Source organism: Ictalurus furcatus, chromosome 22 (genome assembly GCF_023375685.1).
Source record: "Ictalurus furcatus strain D&B chromosome 22, Billie_1.0, whole genome shotgun sequence".
Classification (NCBI taxonomy): Eukaryota; Metazoa; Chordata; class Actinopteri; order Siluriformes; family Ictaluridae; genus Ictalurus; species Ictalurus furcatus.
In genome coordinates, this window is record NC_071276.1 from 11,082,479 (window position 1) to 11,103,028 (window position 20,550).

Below are 20,550 nucleotides of genomic sequence, written 5' to 3' on the forward strand. Positions count from 1 at the left end.
GTGCATATCTCTTCACTAGATTAACCTCCACAGGAAGTCAAAAATTATGAGAAAGCTCAGGCTGTTGTAAAGCTTAGGGCACTGGTTATTTGTTGTTGTTGTTGTACATATACAATTAAGCCCAAGACTGACAGCAAATCCTTACAGTATTGCTTACTGCTTATGTTCGACTTGGGTTTAAATGAGCAACAGGAAGCATGTAGGGTTGGTCCCACTGCACTTTTACATTGTGTGTGCGCATGATTACACTCATCTGCCTCCCCCATAAGATACAAGCATGCCTCATGATTGTGAGTAGAGTAGGCTGAGACGCCACGCATGAGAGACAACATGCACAGCAGTATGTATGTGTCTTACTGAACTTCCATTTTATTCATTTATGAACAACTAATTTAGGCTGAAAGGTTCTCCGTGTCATTAACGTGCAACTGCATTATTAAATATGGCTTTTATTACACTGGCTGATGAGTTCCAGTGTACACTTTGTAAGCAAGAATATATTTATTGCAGCTTCTGAACATTAGTGATTTACAGATTCATTTATTTATTTATATACAACCTTAGGCTCAGGGTTCGAAATGTTGAAGTAATGTCCTGAAAAGAGCAGTGGATTAAATGTTCTACCATTTAAAATAACTTAAAGACCTAAATGTTAGGCAAACGTGCATTTTGCCCATAAACATATTTTTCAGACAAATGGAAGAGACACAGATGTCTTTGCACTTCTTGCATGGTCTCTGCATATTAAAACAAGATATGCGCTTATATTTTAGGACAGAAAAATTAGTCCGGAACAACACTACGTTGGATTTCGCAGTAAGATCTCAGACATCTCCACTTTTTAAAAGAATGAGACAAAACCTATGACAAGAAACCGGTTTCTCAATGTAATCATGAAGTGTCGTTCTGTAAAGTTTAGGATGCTTTTAATACTTCATATATTGCCTTGGAAACTGTTTGCAGTTGTTTATCCAAACTTCATTTCTTTCACTGAAAAACATTTCTCAGCTCATACACTCGGACAGTATGTACACAATAGGCATAAATCAATTCAGTCTGCTCCGTCTCTTTCCTAGCTCAGCGGACTGAAAACAGGACATGACCTTTTTGTCCACAACAGCCATCCTTGAGACCTGACTGAGGGTTCTGTCTGTCTTTCTGTCTGTCTGTCTGTCTCTCTCTCTTTCTTTGTCTGTCTGTCTGTCTCTCTCTTTCTTTGCGTCTGTCTGTCTCTCTCTTTCTTTGCGTCTGTCTGTCTCTCTCTTTCTTTGCGTCTGTCTGTCTCTCTCTTTCTTTGCGTCTGTCTGTCTCTCTCTTTCTTTGCGTCTGTCTGTCTCTCTCTTTCTTTGCGTCTGTCTGTCTCTCTCTTTCTTTGCGTCTGTCTGTCTCTCTCTTTCTTTGCGTCTGTCTGTCTCTCTCTTTCTTTGCGTCTGTCTGTCTCTCTCTTTCTTTGCGTCTGTCTGTCTCTCTCTCTTTGTCTGTCTGTCTCTCTCTCTTTGTCTGTCTGTCTGTCTCTCTCTCTTTGTCTGTCTGTCTGTCTCTCTCTCTCTTTCTTTGTCTGTCTGTCTCTCTCTCTCTCTTTCTTTGTCTGTCTCTCTCTCTCTCTCTCTTTCTTTCTGTCTCTTTCTTTCTGTCTCTTTCTGCCTGTCCTTCCTGTCTGTCGGTCTGTCTGTCCTTCCTGTCTGTCGGTCTGTCTGTCCTTCCTGTCTGTTGGTCTGTCTGTCCTTCCTGTCGGTCTGTCAGTCGGTCGGTCTGTCCTGCCTGTCGGTCTGTCCTTCCTGTCGGTCGGTCTGTCTGTCCTTCCTGTCTGTCTGTCGGTCTGTCTGTCCTTCCTGTCTGTCTGTCCGTCGGTCTGTCTGTCTGTCTGTCCGTCCTGTCCGTCGGTCTGTCTGTCTGTCCGTCCTGTCCGTCGGTCTGTCTGTCTGTCCTTCCTGTCTGTCCTTCCTGTCTGTCGGCCTGTCTGTCTGTCCTTCCTGTCTGTCGGCCTGTCTGTCTGTCGGCCTGTCTGTCTGTCCTTCCTGTCTGTCGGCCTGTCTGTCGGCCTGTCTGTCTGTCCTTCCTGCCTGTCTGTCTGTCTGTCCTTCCTGCCTGTCTGTCTGTCCTTCCTGCCTGTCTGTCGGTCGGTCGGTCTGTCCTTCCTGCCTGTCTGTCGGTCGGTCGGTCTGTCCTTCCTGCCTGTCTGTCCGTCGGTCGGTCTGTCTGTCCTTCCTGCCTGTCTGTCGGTCGGTCGGTCTGTCTGTCCTTCCTGCCTGTCTGTCGGTCGGCCTGTCTGTCCTTCCTGCCTGTCTGTCTGTCGGCCTGTCTGTCTGTCCTTCCTGTCTGTCGGCCTGTCTGTCTGTCCTTCCTGTCTGTCGGCCTGTCTGTCTGTCCTTCCTGCCTGTCTGTCTGTCCTTCCTGCCTGTCTGTCTGTCTGTCCTTCCTGTCTGTCTGTCTGTCTGTCTGTCTGTCCTTCCTGCCTGTCTGTCTGTCTGTCTGTCCTTCCTGCCTGTCTGTCTGTCTGTCTGTCCTTCCTGCCTGTCTGTCTGTCTGTCCTTCCTGCCTGTCTGTCGGTCGGTCTGTCTGTCCTTCCTGCCTGTCTGTCGGTCGGTCTGTCTGTCCTTCCTGCCTGTCTGTCGGTCGGTCTGTCTGTCCTTCCTGCCTGTCTGTCGGTCGGTCTGTCTGTCCTTCCTGCCTGTCGGTCGGTCTGTCTGTCTGTCTGTCTGTCCTTCCTGCCTGTCTGTCTGTCTGTCCTTCCTGCCTGTCTGTCTGTCTGTCCTTCCTGCCTGTCTGTCTGTCTGTCCTTCCTGCCTGTCTGTCTGTCTGTCCTTCCTGCCTGTCTGTCTGTCTGTCCTTCCTGCCTGTCTGTCTGTCTGTCCTTCCTGCCTGTCTGTCTGTCTGTCTGTCTGTCTGTCTGTCTGTCTGTCTGTCCTTCCTGTCTGTCTGTCTGTCGGTCGGTCTGTCCTTCCTGCCTGTCTGTCGGTCGGTCGGTCTGTCCTTCCTGCCTGTCTGTCTGTCGGTCGGTCTGTCCTTCCTGCCTGTCTGTCGGTCGGTCGGTCTGTCCTTCCTGCCTGTCTGTCGGTCGGTCTGTCTGTCCTTCCTGCCTGTCTGTCGGTCGGTCTGTCTGTCCTTCCTGCCTGTCTGTCGGTCGGTCTGTCTGTCCTTCCTGCCTGTCTGTCGGTCGGTCTGTCTGTCCTTCCTGCCTGTCTGTCGGTCGGTCTGTCTGTCCTTCCTGCCTGTCTGTCGGTCGGTCTGTCTGTCCTTCCTGCCTGTCTGTCGGTCGGTCTGTCTGTCTGTCGGTCTGTCCTTCCTGTCTGTCGGTCTGTCCTCCCTGTCTGTCGGTCTGTCCTTCCTGTCTGTCGGTCTGTCTGTCTGTCGGTCCTTCCTGTCTGTCTGTCTGTCTGTCTGTCCTTCCTGTCTGTCGGTCTGTCCTTCCTGTCTGTCTGTCTGTCTGTCGGTCTGTCCTTCCTGTCTGTCTGTCTGTCCGTCTGTCTGTCTGTCCTTCCTGTCTGTCTGTCGGTCTGTCTGTCTGTCCTTCCTGTCTGTCTGTCTGTCTGTCCTTCCTGTCTGTCTGTCTGTCTGTCCTTCCTGTCTGTCTGTCTGTCTGTCTGTCCTTCCTGTCTGTCGGTCTGTCCTTCCTGTCTGTCTGTCTGTCTGTCCTTCCTGTCTGTCTGTCTGTCTGTCTGTCCTTCCTGTCTGTCGGTCTGTCCTTCCTGTCTGTCTGTCTGTCTGTCTGTCCTTCCTGTCTGTCTGTCTGTCTGTCCTTCCTGTCTGTCGGTCTGTCCTTCCTGTCTGTCGGTCTGTCCTTCCTGTCTGTCTGTCCTTCCTGTCTGTCCTTCCTGTCTGTCCTTCCTGTCTGTCTGTCTGTCCTTCCTGTCTGTCCTTCCTGTCTGTCTGTCTGTCCTTCCTGTCTGTCCTTCCTGTCTGTCTGTCCTTCCTGTCTGTCCTTCCTGTCTGTCCTTCCTGTCTGTCTGTCTGTCCTTCCTGTCTGTCCTTCCTGTCTGTCTGTCTGTCCTTCCTGTCTGTCCTTCCTGTCTGTCTGTCTGTCCTTCCTGTCTGTCCTTCCTGTCTGTCTGTCTGTCCTTCCTGTCTGTCTGTCTGTCCTTCCTGTCTGTCCTTCCTGTCTGTCCGTCTGTCCTTCCTGTCTGTCTGTCGGTCTGTCCTTCCTGTCTGTCTGTCGGTCTGTCCTTCCTGTCTGTCTGTCGGTCTGTCCTTCCTGTCTGTCTGTCGGTCTGTCCTTCCTGTCTGTCGGTCTGTCTGTCCTTCCTGTCTGTCGGTCTGTCTGTCTGTCTGTCTGTCCTTCCTGTCTGTCGGTCTGTCTGTCTGTCTGTCTGTCCTTCCTGTCTGTCTGTCTGTCTGTCCTTCCTGTCTGTCTGTCTGTCCTTCCGGTCTGTCTGTCTGTCTGTCTGTCCTTCCTGTCTGTCTGTCTGTCTGTCCTTCCTGTCTGTCGGTCTGTCTGTCGGTCTGTCCTTCCTGTCTGTCGGTCTGTCTGTCGGTCTGTCCTTCCTGTCTGTCGGTCTGTCTGTCGGTCTGTCCTTCCTGTCTGTCTGTCTGTCGGTCTGTCCTTCCTGTCTGTCTGTCTGTCTGTCCTTCCTGTCTGTCTGTCTGTCCTTCCTGTCCTTCCTGTCTGTCTGTCTGTCCTTCCTGTCCTTCCTGTCTGTCTGTCTGTCCTTCCTGTCTGTCTGTCTGTCTGTCCTTCCTGTCTGTCTGTCTGTCTGTCCTTCCTGTCTGTCTGTCTGTCTGTCTGTCCTTCCTGTCTGTCTGTCTGTCCTTCCTGTCTGTCTGTCTGTCCTTCCTGTCTGTCTGTCTGTCCTTCCTGTCTGTCTGTCTGTCCTTCCGGTCTGTCTGTCTGTCTGTCGGTCTGTCTGTCTGTCTGTCGGTCTGTCTGTCTGTCTGTCGGTCTGTCTGTCTGTCCTTCCTGTCTGTCTGTCTGTCTGTCCTTCCTGTCTGTCTGTCTGTCTGTCTGTCTGTCCTTCCTGTCTGTCTGTCTGTCTGTCCTTCCTGTCTGTCTGTCTGTCTGTCCTTCCTGTCTGTCGGTCTGTCCTTCCTGTCTGTCTGTCCTTCCTGTCTGTCTGTCTGTCTGTCTGTCCTTCCTGTCTGTCCTTCCTGTCTGTCTGTCTGTCCTTCCTGTCTGTCCTTCCTGTCTGTCTGTCTGTCCTTCCTGTCTGTCCTTCCTGTCTGTCTGTCCTTCCTGTCTGTCTGTCTGTCCTTCCTGTCTGTCCTTCCTGTCTGTCCGTCTGTCCTTCCTGTCTGTCGGTCTGTCCTTCCTGTCTGTCTGTCGGTCTGTCCTTCCTGTCTGTCTGTCGGTCTGTCCTTCCTGTCTGTCTGTCGGTCTGTCGGTCTGTCCTTCCTGTCTGTCGGTCTGTCTGTCGGTCTGTCCTTCCTGTCTGTCGGTCTGTCCTTCCTGTCTGTCCTTCCTGTCTGTCGGTCTGTCTGTCTGTCTGTCTGTCCTTCCTGTCTGTCGGTCTGTCTGTCTGTCTGTCCTTCCTGTCTGTCGGTCTGTCCTTCCTGTCTGTCGGTCTGTCTGTCTGTCTGTCCTTCCGGTCTGTCTGTCGGTCTGTCCTTCCTGTCTGTCGGTCTGTCTGTCGGTCTGTCCTTCCTGTCTGTCGGTCTGTCTGTCGGTCTGTCCTTCCTGTCTGTCTGTCTGTCTGTCCTTCCTGTCTGTCTGTCTGTCTGTCTGTCCTTCCTGTCTGTCTGTCTGTCCTTCCTGTCCTTCCTGTCTGTCTGTCTGTCCTTCCTGTCTGTCCTTCCTGTCCTTCCTGTCTGTCTGTCTGTCCTTCCTGTCTGTCTGTCTGTCTGTCCTTCCTGTCTGTCTGTCTGTCTGTCCTTCCTGTCTGTCTGTCTGTCCTTCCTGTCTGTCTGTCTGTCTGTCCTTCCTGTCTGTCTGTCTGTCCTTCCTGTCTGTCTGTCTGTCCTTCCTGTCTGTCTGTCTGTCCTTCCTGTCTGTCTGTCTGTCCTTCCTGTCTGTCTGTCTGTCTGTTGGTCTGTCCTTCCTGTCTGTCTGTCTGTCTGTCTGTCTGTTGGTCTGTCCTTCCTGTCTGTCTGTCTGTCTGTCTGTCTGTTGGTCTGTCCTTCCTGTCTGTCTGTCTGTCTGTTGGTCTGTCCTTCCTGTCTGTCGGTCTGTCCTTCCTGTCTGTCTGTCTGTCTGTCTGTTGGTCTGTCCTTCCTGTCTGTCTGTCGGTCTGTCCTTCCTGTCTGTCTGTCGGTCTGTCCTTCCTGTCTGTCTGTCGGTCTGTCTTCCTGTCTGTCTGTCTGTGCTTCCTGTCTGTCTGTCTGTGCTTCCTGTCTGTCTGTCTGTGCTTCCTGTCTGTCTGTCTGTCTCTCTCTCTCTCTCTCTCTCTCTCTCCCTTCTCCCTCTCTCCCCATCAAGACATTTTTATATGCCTCTTTTCCCTGATGCAGTCCGTCCACCTAAAAAATTCATCACTAAAAACCTTCCGTCACTGCTCATTAGTATCAACATGAAGCAGACTGTAGCACTTGACATGTAGAAATGTGAGCTTAAAGTGACAGCTTTTGGTGCTTTTGGAAATCATCTGTGTAGTTACTGCCTTTTAAACACCACCAAGAGTTATTGTTCCAAACTAACCGTCCATAAACTTAAACCTCATTCTGGGACACAAGTGTTTCTGCACTTAAGTCAACAGCAAGAAAATCTGTTTCAAATGATACACTTAAGTGGGTCACATGCAAGTAACCTTCGATACCTAACTTTGATAATTAGCAAAGCTGCAAAATCACCACCGAATAAGACAAATGACCTAGATGTACAGATACCGTTATTGCTATATGTATGAGCTCGATACCATGCCATCACCACTGGTTGAAAAAAAATATAAACATAAAAAAATAAAAATGCTCTGATACCATGTGACGTAAGCTTGGTGTACACTGATGAACAGGCAATATAAACTGACAGAAATCTGGAATTATTTCATGATTCATGAAGACAATGAAAGCAAAGCAGCAACATCATCAAGTACCCTGTTAAAACCTCAAACATGAAACACAGCAGGAGGGGTTCATCGCCAGCAGCACACAGGAGCAACCACTAACTGGGTGAGAAAAATGTCCACAAACCACATGAGGTAAGTGATAACATGTCTTACTCAGTTTAATATCCTAATGTTCTTCATTTCAAACCAACTCACGAACATCCCATGTTGCCCTGATTGATTAATACCAAGTCATTTCAGTGTCAATATTGGTATTGATACTACCCAAAAAAAACAAACTCATACTCGATCTGAAAATAACGGTAATAAGGGCATCCCTAGACTGACCATTGTTTACCAGTGTAAAGAGAAAACTCGTTCAGAATTATCCAGATGTACTAGACTAGTTGAATGGTACAAAGAAAAGACCACAATAAAACAAACACACATTCCTCATCCGATACAAGCGACACTTACACTGGGTTCATCTTTTGCTGCATCCTTGCCTGTCCCACTCTCTCTTACTCATGAAGTAAAGCCATCCAGCTGCTGAATCTCTAGCATGTGCCTTCCTGGTCTCGCTGGACATGACTGACACAACTCCAGCACAATCTCTGGCATGATCCCATGGAACTGCGGCAGCGTTAAGCTCATCCCTCTGTTCTCCAGTCCGGTGCAGCTGCTACATCTACATCCACTGTGTTAAAAAACGAGGCTGAAGCTCATGTGTGTATTACAGCAAAATGTAAACTTCACTTGCTCTGAGAAGACCGTAGAAGTTTCCATCAGAGGAAAATCTTTTTCCAGATGTTTAGAATTATACGTTACGTCCATATTATTACTGTGGAAGGCAAATAAAGCCAAGAGTGAGTAAGAAGAGGCTCTGGGTGCAGAGTAGCCACCGTGTGCAGGAAGAGAGCCACTATGCAGTGGTACTGTGTGTGTGTCTGCCTCATCCACAAACTCCCTCACCATCACTAACGTTTGTGAATGGATCAGGAACTAGGGACAGGCCAAAATGATAGCTAAATCAGTCTATCTATTAGTTAGATCAGTTAGCAAGCTGATATTCTGATAAAGGCGGCATATTATGTTTTATTTGTAAATGTGTTTAGTAAGCCTGCTACACACTACCCTTCTGGGGACTACACAAAATTAATTACTGGATTAATTTTAAGACCGATTACATATGAGCTGTTCAAAGAACTCATCTAGCTGACCAGCACTTCCTAATCATGGCATGGATAAATGATCAAGTGTTTATTCCGTAACAATTTAAAATAATAATGGTGGAAGTTTCACATCTCCCAAGTTAATCAACAGTGAACCATTATGCAAATTGCCTGAGCTAACCGTCCCATTTTCCTGAAGTTTCTGTGCTGGAAGAAGGTAGTGCGGAGATGATGTGCGGAGATGATGTGCAGCAACAGCTGGGAATCAGCCTTGTTTTCCTTCACACATGACAAAGTGTCGCAGCATATTTGACTCGGAGACAGAAAGATTAGCAGCACATGGGCAGTGAAATACAGATGGAGAGCTAAAAGCTCATCTTTAGTGAGCAGAGGCATACATTTAAAGTTGTGGCATACACACATACAGTCAGCCATGAAATGCATAAATCTGGGGTTTTTTCATTTCTACCCATCAGTTGGGAGGAACTGGGAAAAACTTTTACAAAAGAATTCTTGAGCTAAGATTAGGAATGGGGCTATACCTTTGTACTCCATGCATATCCCCAAAAAAAAAAAAAAAAAAAACCACCACAATTAAACTGACACACAACATGCAGCTTGCAGAAGGTATTTACTGTTTGTGTAAAATTATTTGGCACTATTTGCAGTTCATCTGTACTTTATAATTTGCCATTGTGGACAAATAGTGCTGAGTGTAGTGTAGGTACTTCACTGTTCATACACCGCTTTATCTCAGTCAGGGAGGACTGGGTGATGTATAGATATAATCAATATCATGATAAATGATTATGCGTAGATAGATGCTGTTGATTTTTTCTTAAAATGTTCTTCATTAATGTTTTTTGGTTTATTTTACTACTGTTTTGCAGATATCCTGATATGATATTTTTGTCATATCGTCCAGCCCTACAGTCAGGGTAGCTATGAATCCAGAGCCGATCCTGGGAACGCTGGACGCGAGGTGGGAATACACCCTGGAAGGGGAAGGGATTCCAGTCCATCACACATGTGCAGTGGTACTGCTTTACTTTTTATTCCACAAAGCAACTGATTACTGACATTATTTTTGCAGTACCTAGACACCGTTTTAAAAGCTCCTTGTTACCGAACAGATCAAATGTATATTATATGGCTAAAGAGTTTGAGGACACCTGATCATCACATACACATGTGCTTTCTGAATGTCCCATTCCAGATTTAATACCCTTTTGCTGTTATAACAACATCCACTCTTCTGGGAAGGCTTTCTGATTGATCCAGATGTTGTTGTCCCAGTTCATGACAAAGGTTTTCATTGGGGATAAGGTCAGGGCTCGGTACGAGTCTTTCAAATTATCCCACATCAACCTAGGCAAACTACGTCTTCATGGACCTCACTTTGTGCACAGGGGCACTGTCATGCTAGAACATGTCTGGGCCCATTAGTTACAGTAAAGGGGAACTATAATGCAACAGAATACAAAGACATTCTATAAATTCAATCAGTTTAAGGAAGGCCCACGTTTGGGTGTGATGGCCAGCTGTCCACAAAACTTTGGGCCATATAGTGTATCATCTCTTTTGCGCCTCGGGATTACTTACCAGTCTTTGCCAAAAGCTTTATAAATGGCACATTGCAAGAAAAATTCTTCAAATTATGATTTTTTTTTTTTTTTTACAAATACTAACCAAGCTTTTATCCATTTTCTAAATGAAGATGCTGAGAGTATACTAGCATTTAATTCTTTTTTTGTCCATACACAATGACTAGAAACTGAAAGACTGTCTAACAAATATCCAACATATATAGTAACCAATAAGACCATAAGGGTTTAAATCATAGTTTAAAACACATATAGTGGCATTTGTATGCAAGTTTGGTACAGAGTCACAAGCTAAGATACCACAAATGTCAGAACTTCACTCTTCCCATTCAGTGCAATAGGCAGTCAGAGAAACCAATACTACTACTACTACTACTACTACTACTACTACTAATAATAATAATAATAATAATAATAAGTGTTATGCATCACTGAATGCTTTGTCTATGCTTTTGTGTACAGCAGAATAGTATGTAAACCAGCTATGCAGTACATCATGACAGTTTCTTTTAAACTGAACAACATAGGGTGATTTTAGCAGCTCTCTGCAGACCTGCAGAGACATCCAGCCTACATGCAAGCAGTCACTGTATGCTGTGGAAATACTGGTGTGAAAATGAGAACGAATCTTTCGAGAGAACAGTACGTGGATGGGTTTGCTTTTAAGTGGCTTATACTGATGTTTTCACAGACAAGGTGCAATGATATCTATGAACTTTACCCCTTAAAAGTCATATGGAAGTTTTGTCACACCCGAGCTAAATAAGTCATGAGGGGAAAAAAAACCACTTTCCTTATTAGTGCGTCACTGACATGTCCTGCTGACAAGGCTGAAAAACAAAACCATTCTAGAAGACAAGAAACATTTACATAACATTCAACATTAAAAAAAAGTTGTACCATTTGGCCGTCGCTGAAAACGCATACAACACCATGCAGGATTTCTTACGTAATGCACAGCCAAGGCTTAGCCTGAACTAATGAGCACTGAGCTAATAGCACACGAGGAATTACACAAAAGAAGCCTATCGAGGCTATTTCAAGAGTCCAAACTATTTTATCCATTGCAGATCCTGCACCACTTGGTATTCAACTGGCCTTGTGTTTCTGTAAAGCCAATTAATCAGCCATGGTGCTCAATTGAACTCTTCCCAACATGTCTGGCAAACACGTTAACAATGTTACAGATATTATAGTAGAACCATTCTCCCTGCTCCCAGTTGAAGCCATTTATAATTCAAAAATCCACTCTAATCTTTATAGGAAGCTCAAAAATCACCTAGTGTGCCGGTTGTTCGACCTCTTTCGCCGTTTTTCCCATTTTGTCATGATAAAGTAGCAGACTGTTGAGCAGCTGTGAAATATTTATCCCAACTGCTGGCACTGCTGTTTATGAATGAGCTGCGTTGTACAGAAGCATGAATGCTTGTGGCTGTCTGTGGTGTGCTAAAGCACAATGTTTAGTCACACATGCTGCAAACAAGACACCCCATCTAACCCCATTTCAAGGAATAGGTTTACATATCCAAAAGACGCTTCTCTTTTTTTCCCCCTCCACCACTCTCACTCACTGCAGCACAGGATCCAGGAGAATCTGGCAAAGTGATTACTACATACACTGTTATGATTGGATTACGGAAAGACCAGTAGATGTTCGAGATTCGTTTATAGGAATGAGTTGAGCTCTACACTCCGGAAGATAACTATTTTTATCATTTATTACATGGAAAGCATGGCAATGCTTTAGCCTCAAGGTGGGAAAAGACCAAATAATGGTTAATATTTCTAGCAAGAATCCTGTGTAAAGCCTCAAGATTTATTTTTATTTGGTGAGGCTTCAGTCATTCACATTGGTGTTTAAGAAGATGTAGGAGAAACTAAATCACAGTTATCAGCTCCCAGATAATCAGAGTTGCACAATCCAGCATTAAAAGTCTAAAGGTGCAGCTCATGGAGAGCCTTAAATCAGTATACTATTTACATGTGTACAAATCTATCAGATTATAGCACAATATATATGTATATTTATCCTCTAATAGCTCTACTTTGTAGCCATAGCTCTTTCCCCACAGATAAGGCACAGTATACAGTCCGGAGGGTTTTGAGATTGAAAAGAATGAACTACAGCAGCCAATGGAAACATTTTATCAGCATTTGTATAAGGAAACAGGAGCTTCACTGCACTCATCCTATCATCTGGAAATACCGCTGACGATGCCACACTGATGACGTGTCCTGCGGCTGGGGTCCTGTACCTCTGTGAGCTCGTGTATATAGAAGAGGACAGTTAATGCTCTTCGGCCTGTGTCTCTGCATGAGCAGCAGTTCAGAAATGGTATGGTAATGGATGGTAAAAAAAAACAGCTTCTTAAAGCTGGAAGTAAATGTTATTATCCTTCCTCCATGCATGAGTAAACTTCCACATTGGAAAGCGTATCGGCTCGTGAACCAGTAATAACTAATGGTTCTTAAAAAAGGTACTCCTATACATGCACCTTGTGAATGGAGAAAGGACAACAATTTTATTTGATTTTATTTTTTTTAATGACTACATTTACATGCACATCAATATTCCGGTATTAATCCATATTTGGCAATATTTTAATTAGTATTGAGTCACGTAAACACCGCAATCTGATTTATAATAGGAAATTTGTTGCACGTGAACACGTTCAGAAAATCCACTGAAAGGAGAGCTGTGTGCATGCTCAGTCTGCAAGGAATTATGGCTGGAAACTGTAGTTGTAGGCTAGGTATAGCTGTAGGTTAGGTATAGCGCTATATATATATATATTGTAGTAGTAGTAGTAGTAGTAATAATAATAATAAACCTAATACCTGAGAGTACTCTATAACCAAGGGAGCATCTCGAAACTCCCGGGAAATAACAGTGAGCAGAGAAAGGGAAAGCGCATGTGTAGATCGGCATACTTGCAACAGCCGTGTATACAGGAACATTCTGATGCCTGTACACATATAAACATCGTATTCAGAATACGGCTGAAACACGAATATAGACCTCAAACGGAATTTGATTTGCATGTAAACGTAGTCAATGATGCCTAGAGATCTGACTACTTGCAAGACATAGCTGTCCTCGATATACAATATATACCTGCTTTGTTCCATATAAATATAGAGATTTTGTCCTAATAAAAATATTTTTGTATGTCGCAGAAGTGGAAGGTTTTTACTCTCATGCTGGTGGGAGCAGGAGTCAGATGAAAAACTGGCCAAAAAAAAAAAAAAAGAAAAGAAAAAGTAACAGACATGCTGGTTAACATAGGAGCATATTAAACCAGTTTAATTTATTCATCTTCAGTAGCTCTTTTATCCTGCTCTGTCTCCTTTTTGGAAGAAAAAAAAAAACAACCAAGTTCATTAGAAAATATCACTGACAAGTCCAAACTAAAATAACTGCGGCAGCTGGCAGGAGTGGGATTAACAGTATGGTGCACACTTCTAAAACACAATGGGGGATTTTTTTTTTTTTTTGCCCAAAAAGATACACCCCAAAGTAGTCCTCTCCAAAAACATCAAATTCATAGCAAAAGTAAAATATACTATCTCTAGTTTTAATTAACTGATTATAAAAACTAAACAAAAAAATTAACACACTGGAACTGGTTAAAAACAGAATTTAATGCCTGCATATGTGCAAAGAATTAACATTTTATAAGATGCCAATTTAAATATGAGTAAGATTATCTATGAAAAATTTACTCCTATGACTATATTTTACTGGCCTGTGTTACGATTTCTCGTCAATACAGCTTTAGTCTCATAAAGGTCAAGAGGAAGCATAACAGTGGTACCTTCTGTGCAACCGCCACCTTTTAACGGTGTGTGAAAATATGCAGTCGTAGGTGTAGAAATTTCTACATACATCAGTTATATCAAGATGACCCGTAGTTAATCTTCAAAATAAAAAAAAAATAAAAAAGTTGTCAACATGGCAAGCTTATATTAAACAAGCTAGGGTTTAGCTACCACATATGTATTTATAAATGGCATGAACTCCCAAGATGTGGTTTTAACAGAGAATAAGACCGAGAGAAACATGTAGTGGTAATATTTTCCCTTTAAATTTAAAACATCTAAATTCTGTCAAAAGTTGAAAGGAGTCCGTTTTGATGTGAATTACAAAGGAACGTTGTGCCGTCTGATAAAACCATTTCTAACCACAATGTCATACTTAACGCTTGATAAATCGCTTGCCATGTCAGTCACGGCGTATTAATCACTCACTCAGCAGTCTACTTGGGAGGGCCTGCATTAGTGGCTACACCATTTCAGGAATTCGCGAGTCTAATGTTTTTCTGAAAGGGAAACGGATCATGAGTCATAAGCATAAAGGATCATTTTAGTTTTTCTGACTAAATGTGAAGCTGCATCTCACATTTGAGGAACAAGCCCGCGAGCGATGGAAATTTGCAGCACTCTGCGTGGCATCGAAGTCAAGGACTTACGTTTTGCAAATGTGTCCTGCACATGAACCTCATTTAAAGTCCACACGAAATGTCTTGATTTCATTCTGTATGTTGATGTATAAGGTTCAAGATCACACCACACCCCTGCTGAATCTAACAAACATGTCAGCTGTCACAGTTTTTTTTTTTTTTTTTTTAAACTGTGGAGGGTTTCTCATCTTCACCTTCACACTCACTGTTGACATAAAGGAGAAGATTTCCTGGACAACGAGACGTGTATGTTTCTGGATGTCATACATGTCTGAGCCAAGGTTGCCAGTCAGCGGCGCCGATGGTGATGGAGAGACGAAGGGCCATCATTCGGACGCATTTGCGTAGTAGGCTTAAATCTAAAGGGCTAGGGTTAATTAACTTTTGATCGTTATATTACGCACTTGTACTGACAGAGAAGCTCTGAAAGGGTATAAAAACCGAATCATGTTCCTGATTAATCTGAGAGACCATGACATGGCCACATGAAGTCGGTAAAATATTTCTCATGTCACAAACTGCAAAACTGCACAAATTTCACCCTCTTTGAAATGAATAAATGCCGAGCCGACTGGCAAAAAAAAACGCACAGCACCATGTTTACTGCGAAAAGCTGGTACTGTAGAGCAAGACCTGAAGCCAGGGGCGGGATGTATATGTACTAGAGAGCATTTCATTGGACGAACACAAGACGAGTACAGGATGAGTCATCAGAAAATTCTGAATGTTCTCCTGGAAGTGACAAAGTTTAACATTAGAGCCAGATTTTACATCTCCAGGTCGTGCCCAAAACCTATACATCTCCAGGTCGTGCCCAAAACCTATACATCTCCAGGTCATACCCAAAACCTATACATCTCCAGGTCATACCCAAAACCTAGTGCACTATTTAAGAAGATCTGAAGCAGGCGTGGGTAAGAAACATGATGGGAAAACGTCCTTACTGGTTAGTGGGTGGTGCTGAGAGGGAAAACACAGCCTCCTCTTCATCGTTCTCGGTTCCGTCCTGTTGGTCGCTCTCGTCCACGCTGCCGTGAACTCCGGAACCGGGAAACAGCGGCGGAGGAGGAAGCGGCGGGAAAGCTGAAGGCCCGTCCGGAGCCGCTGAGCTGGGAGACGTGCGGCTCTCGGGTCCCTCTGAGCCCGGGGAACAGCTGCCTCTGCCCGGTCCTGAGGTTGACGCGGCTCGACTGAGCTCTTCTCCAGGCACAGGGTAGATCATCGCGCTGCTGAGGCCGTCAGGGGACGGCGCGGACGGCGGCTGGTAGCTCGGCGCAGCGACTTGGCACAGCTCACTCACGCGCACTCGAGTCGGTTTGGCATAAAACGGAAACTGGGTCGATTCGGGGCCTCGACCGTCCGATGCCACTGCGCTCCTGCCTTCGTTCCGCACCTCGGCGTCCATTAAAACGCGACACAAGAAGAGAACCTGCTCCTTCTTCTTTTATTCACAACGATCCTCGAATCTCTAAAGCGTCGCCCAAAACTTTCTCGGTAAACACCGCACGCCTCCCGTTAGCTAGCTAGCGCTGGCTAGTCCACACACGATAGCTAGCTAGCTAGCCAAAGCTAGCTGACGGTACACTGGATGAGTTATGTCTTCATTGTTTCCTGAGTTTCGAGTTTAGACTGGGAAAAGAAGACGAATGTGAAATAGCGTGAAATAAAAACCGCCAGAATAAAGCGAGTAATCAGTCCCTGTGTCGCCGCAACGCCAGTTTCTGCTAGCAGTCCACTTGACGGGAATGTGTGGTTTATTGTGAGTGTGTGCGCCAGGCTGCTTTTTTGTGGGCTGTTATTTTGTTTCCAAAGAGTTCCCAAAAAGGCTCCGAGCTGTTATCTGACACGGTCCGCAGTTGCCTTCTAGTATCCGACACTCCTCTCTTTCTTCATTTCCACTCGGCGAACGCGTTATGGCCGTCCCTTCTGCCAAAGTTTCTCCTTTCTCTCGAGATTAGTGCAGCGCTGGAACATTTGCCACAGCTGCTCCCAGTCCCACTCCTTTCCCTGCGCGTGCCCGTGCGCCCCGCGCGCAGACCCGCTCAACAGAGCGCCGCGTGCATCGATCGGATCCGCTCTCAAGTACACTTTCCAAAAAAAAAAAAAAAAAATTTTAGCTTTCCTTGTCGCTGGGGTAGTACCCTCAGGGGTACATGTAATAGGTATCTTTAATGATATAATTAGTTTTCAGTCTAAAACTTTAAAGGTACACACACCTTTCTGGGGAAGAGATACATACATAGAAATGTGTACCTTTTGATGGTGCCACTCCACTGACAAGGATAGGTCAAGCTTAGCACCTTTTTCTCTAAGAGTGTACACTGCCACACTTATTAGCCGATTTACATAGTCCAACAGAGTCCCAAATTCAATTACATTAAATTCAATATACACTTGTTCATTACTCAAATATAAATATTCAGCCATTTTTAATTATAAACCTATACCTCATGTCCACAAATTCACCAGCTCAATAAACCTATGGGCCAGTACTCATACCTCAGATATCAGTATTGGATCAATCATGCACAAAATGTGATCTGTAAAGTTCTACCATTATATAAATACATACTTATTATATATACTGTATTAATGAGCTTTGCGGTTTATATTTTTATATAAGCTCCAGCTATTTAAACATTGCTTATATATGCATAACCTAACTGAGAACTGCCATAAATGTGTAATCAGATGTAAATCTGATGTATCCATGGTATCCATGGGAAACTAGAGACTTCTGGATGCATCTGTGTTCATCACCCTTACTATCTCCGGTCCGAACATCTGCTTGTATATATAATCCATATATAGAGTTAATCTACTATTTGTGCAAAACACCCACCTAACAATCTTATACAGCAGCACCAGTAGTAAGTATTATCATCATCATCATGGGTAGAATGAAAAGTATATAATCCTCCAAGTTTATTGTTGGTATACTTATAAATATTACTATTATTATTACTCGTATTTTTATTTTTCTATTCCTATTATGTATATTTTTAGACATTTTTCTATTCTATTCCTATTTAATGTGTATTTTCTTATCTGTTGTGTGTAATTGAGCTGCTGTACTGAGGGGAATTTCCCCAGTGTAAAGTTTATCTTACTTATAAATCAATATAGAGTTTGTGCTACAAGGTCTGATTTGCCACTAGAATTGGGGGTAGGAAAATATTATTTCAAAACTTACCTCAATGGACATTCAGCAATTTATAGAGTCTCTAGTCCTTTTGGCCAACATGTTCATTTGGTGCACACCTCTCTTCAACTTTGATAAACTGCTTCTTTCACATTTCATATAAGGACCTTTCTGTAAGTACGACCAGAAGTCAGTTGTAAGCCTTCATGTACTCTCTCCTCTTTGTCAACCTTCGCCACTCTTCATGTTATGACATGTTTCAGCTTTGATATGATGTCCTGTCCCCTGCATACTGTCAGTCTACACACATAATGGGGAGAGTTCAGTGCAAAACCAGCTCAGCATATTAATCTTCCCATTGAAGGAATCACAGAGACATATTGTTTCTCAATATCACAAAGAAATAATTAGTGACAACATTCCAAAAGAAAGATCTGGTGCAGATTATGTTTGCTTTAGGGACAAATTACTGCCCAATGACAACTCAGAACACTAATGCTTTGGTACATTGCAGTTGTTTTCCACCAGTTACAATATCTGTGAAGTACATTACTTCATGAAAACTTTAGACTGGTATGACAGTCACATCTGCTGTTTATAGCAACAAAAAGGCCATTGTGGTTCCCAAAAGCTTTCACATGCAGTGTTATTGGAGCACACAGTTAGACACCAGTATATACACTGGGGGTACTTTTTGGGTCTTTTGTACAGGCCTGTTCACTTCCTTGTGATTGCCATGCTGGATATGAGAATTAAAGCAGCATGGTGCTAATTGTCAGTCATTCAGTATGAGCTAAGTGTGGAAGCAGTGACACCTGCTGTGCCTGTGTCTGTCTGAGAGGAAAGGGGGGGTGGCATGAGCAGATGTTGAGAAGCGTGGCTCCTGTTATTTGCCAAGATGTGTGATGTGTCATGTTAACCCTGTAAAAATGGTACGTTTATTTATTTTTTAAACAGAATGATTTTGTCATCAGGGGCAGAGTGGCTTCGTGGTTAGCACATTTGCCTCACACCTCTAGTGTTGGGGGTTTGAATCCTACCTCTGCCCTGTGTGCACAGAGTTTGCATGTTCTCCCTGTGCATCTGGGGTTTCCTCTGGGTACTCTGATTTCTTCCCCTAATCCAAAGACATGCCTTGTAGACTGACTGGCATTTCCAAATTGTCCATGGTGTGTGATTGTGCCCTGAGATGAGTTGGCACCCTTTCCAGGGTGTCCCCTGCCTTGTGCCCAGAGTCCCCTGGGATAGACTCCAGGCTCCCTGAGACCCTGTCTAGGATAAACGGTATGGAAAATGGATGGACGGATGGATTTTGGCATCATGAAATTAAAGGCACCTGGTTCAATTTCTTTAATGAGTATGACAAATCATTTTTAGAAAGTATTTACATTATAGGAGGGGCATGGTGCTGCAGCAGGTAGTGTAGCCGGACCTCTAGGATTCCTGGTTCAGTCCTGAGCTTGGGATATTTGGAGGCATCCCTGAGCTTGGGGTTTCCTCCCAACTCCCAAAAATATGCTGGGAGATGGATTAGCTATAATAAATTGCTTCTAGGTGTGAATGTATTGTATGTGTGCATAGTGTCCTATGACAAACTGCCATCCCATCCATGATGTGTCCCGGCCTTGCACACCATGTTCCTGGGACAGGCTCTGGATTCACCACATCCCTGATCAGGATGCTGAAGATGAACGAACAATGATTTATTTTATATGGTGGCACCACGATGCAGCAGGTAGTGTTGCTACCTCACAGTTTAGTTCCTTAGCCCCTGAGCTCCGGTTATTGTCCATGTAGAATGTGTGGGTTTCTTCCAGGAACTCTGGTTTCCTCCAAGTGTGTGTGTATGTGTGTGTGTGTTCTTGTCTTGTACCCAGTGTCATCTGGATAAGCTCCAGATCCACTGTGACCCTGAGCAGGATAAAGCAGTTCAGATGGTCAAAATATATATAGAATACATATAATTTTGTCCTGAGCTTATGAGAAGAAAGAAAAGTGTTAATATGACTGGTCTTTGTAAATGTGTAACAAACCTCAAGAGAATCAGATGTGAAGGAGTTTGTGTGCCTGTTATTATAAATCTTTTGTATGTTGCTTATAGTGTAAATGAAGCTGGGGTACAGTGAACTGTGTATTTCAAAATAAACTTTAAAACTGTATTGACATAGTGCATGGGCCAGTGGAAGTAAATAGAACGTGAGAGTTAAAAGGAAAAAATGCAAAGTAGGAGAAGATGGAGAGGCAGGAAACTAGAGTAGGCCTCCTGCTGCATTGGTGTATTGAGAACTCTGCCAAAGCTGTGGGTGACAGATGCGTGTGAAAACGTTAACAGTACCTCTTACTGTGTAAACCTACTGTGTTTTCCTACATCATGTAAGGCCCATTATAAATCTGATGCACACAGTAATCAACAATCAGTGTCACATTAATTAAAACAAGCCTACTAATAAGGTCAGCCTCTCTCTCTCTCTCCCTCTCGCTCTCTCTATAAAACCCCAATTCCAAAAAAGTTTGGACGCTGTGTAAAATGCAAATATATGTAAATAAAAACAGAATGCAATGATTCGCAAATCTCATAAACCCATATGTTATTCACAATAGAACATAGAAAACATATCATACCATGTTTAAACTGAGGAAATGTACCATTTTAAGGAAAAAAATAAGGTAATTATGAATTTGATGGCTGTAACGTGTCTCAAAAAAGTTGGGATGGGGCAACAAAAGGCTGGAAAAGTAAGTGTTACTAAAAACAAAAAGCTGGAGGAACATTTTATAACTAATTAGGTTAATTGGCAACAGGTCAGTAACATGATTGGGTATAAAAAAGAGTATCTTAGAGAGGCAGAGTCTCTCAGAAGTACAGATAGGATGGTAACACTTTAGAATGCGGATCCGTCATTAATGATTAACTACACAGGAAGAAACGAATAATGCAATAATAACTTTCTAGTAGCTACAATTAACTAACTAGAAACTCTGGTTAATGAACTAGTAAGTAATAGCACACAGATGAATGTGGTAGTTTACTATTAGCTGATCAATAACTGCTACTTCTTTCATACCTCCAAGAGAACTACTGTGAAACTATATAGTTTCATAATTAATGTGAAACTGCTACTGTTAACGAATAGACAAGATTGTTTACATAATAAGTAGGTAATAGCAGACTTATGATTTGGATAAGCTGTTTGTGAGGGACCAAGGCAGTCAAGGCACAACGGACACAGTTACCCAAAAAAGACTTTAATGAATTAAAAT

General features: G+C 43.7%; 1 protein-coding gene across 2 annotated transcripts in view; it reads right to left on the reverse strand.

Moving 5' to 3' along the window:
- Positions 1 to 17,022, reverse strand: part of rasa1a (RAS p21 protein activator (GTPase activating protein) 1a) — a 34,135-nt gene extending 17,113 nt beyond the window's left edge. The window contains exon 1 of one of the 2 annotated variants that reach the window (XM_053654009.1): positions 15,092 to 17,022. In XM_053654009.1, the coding sequence (XP_053509984.1) occupies positions 15,092 to 15,552 (461 nt within the window). In that variant the 5' untranslated portion in view covers positions 15,553 to 17,022. The remainder of the gene's footprint in view (positions 1 to 15,091) is intronic. The other variant, XM_053654008.1, reaches the window with a different exon arrangement.
- Positions 17,023 to 20,550: the final 3,528 nt, after the last annotated feature.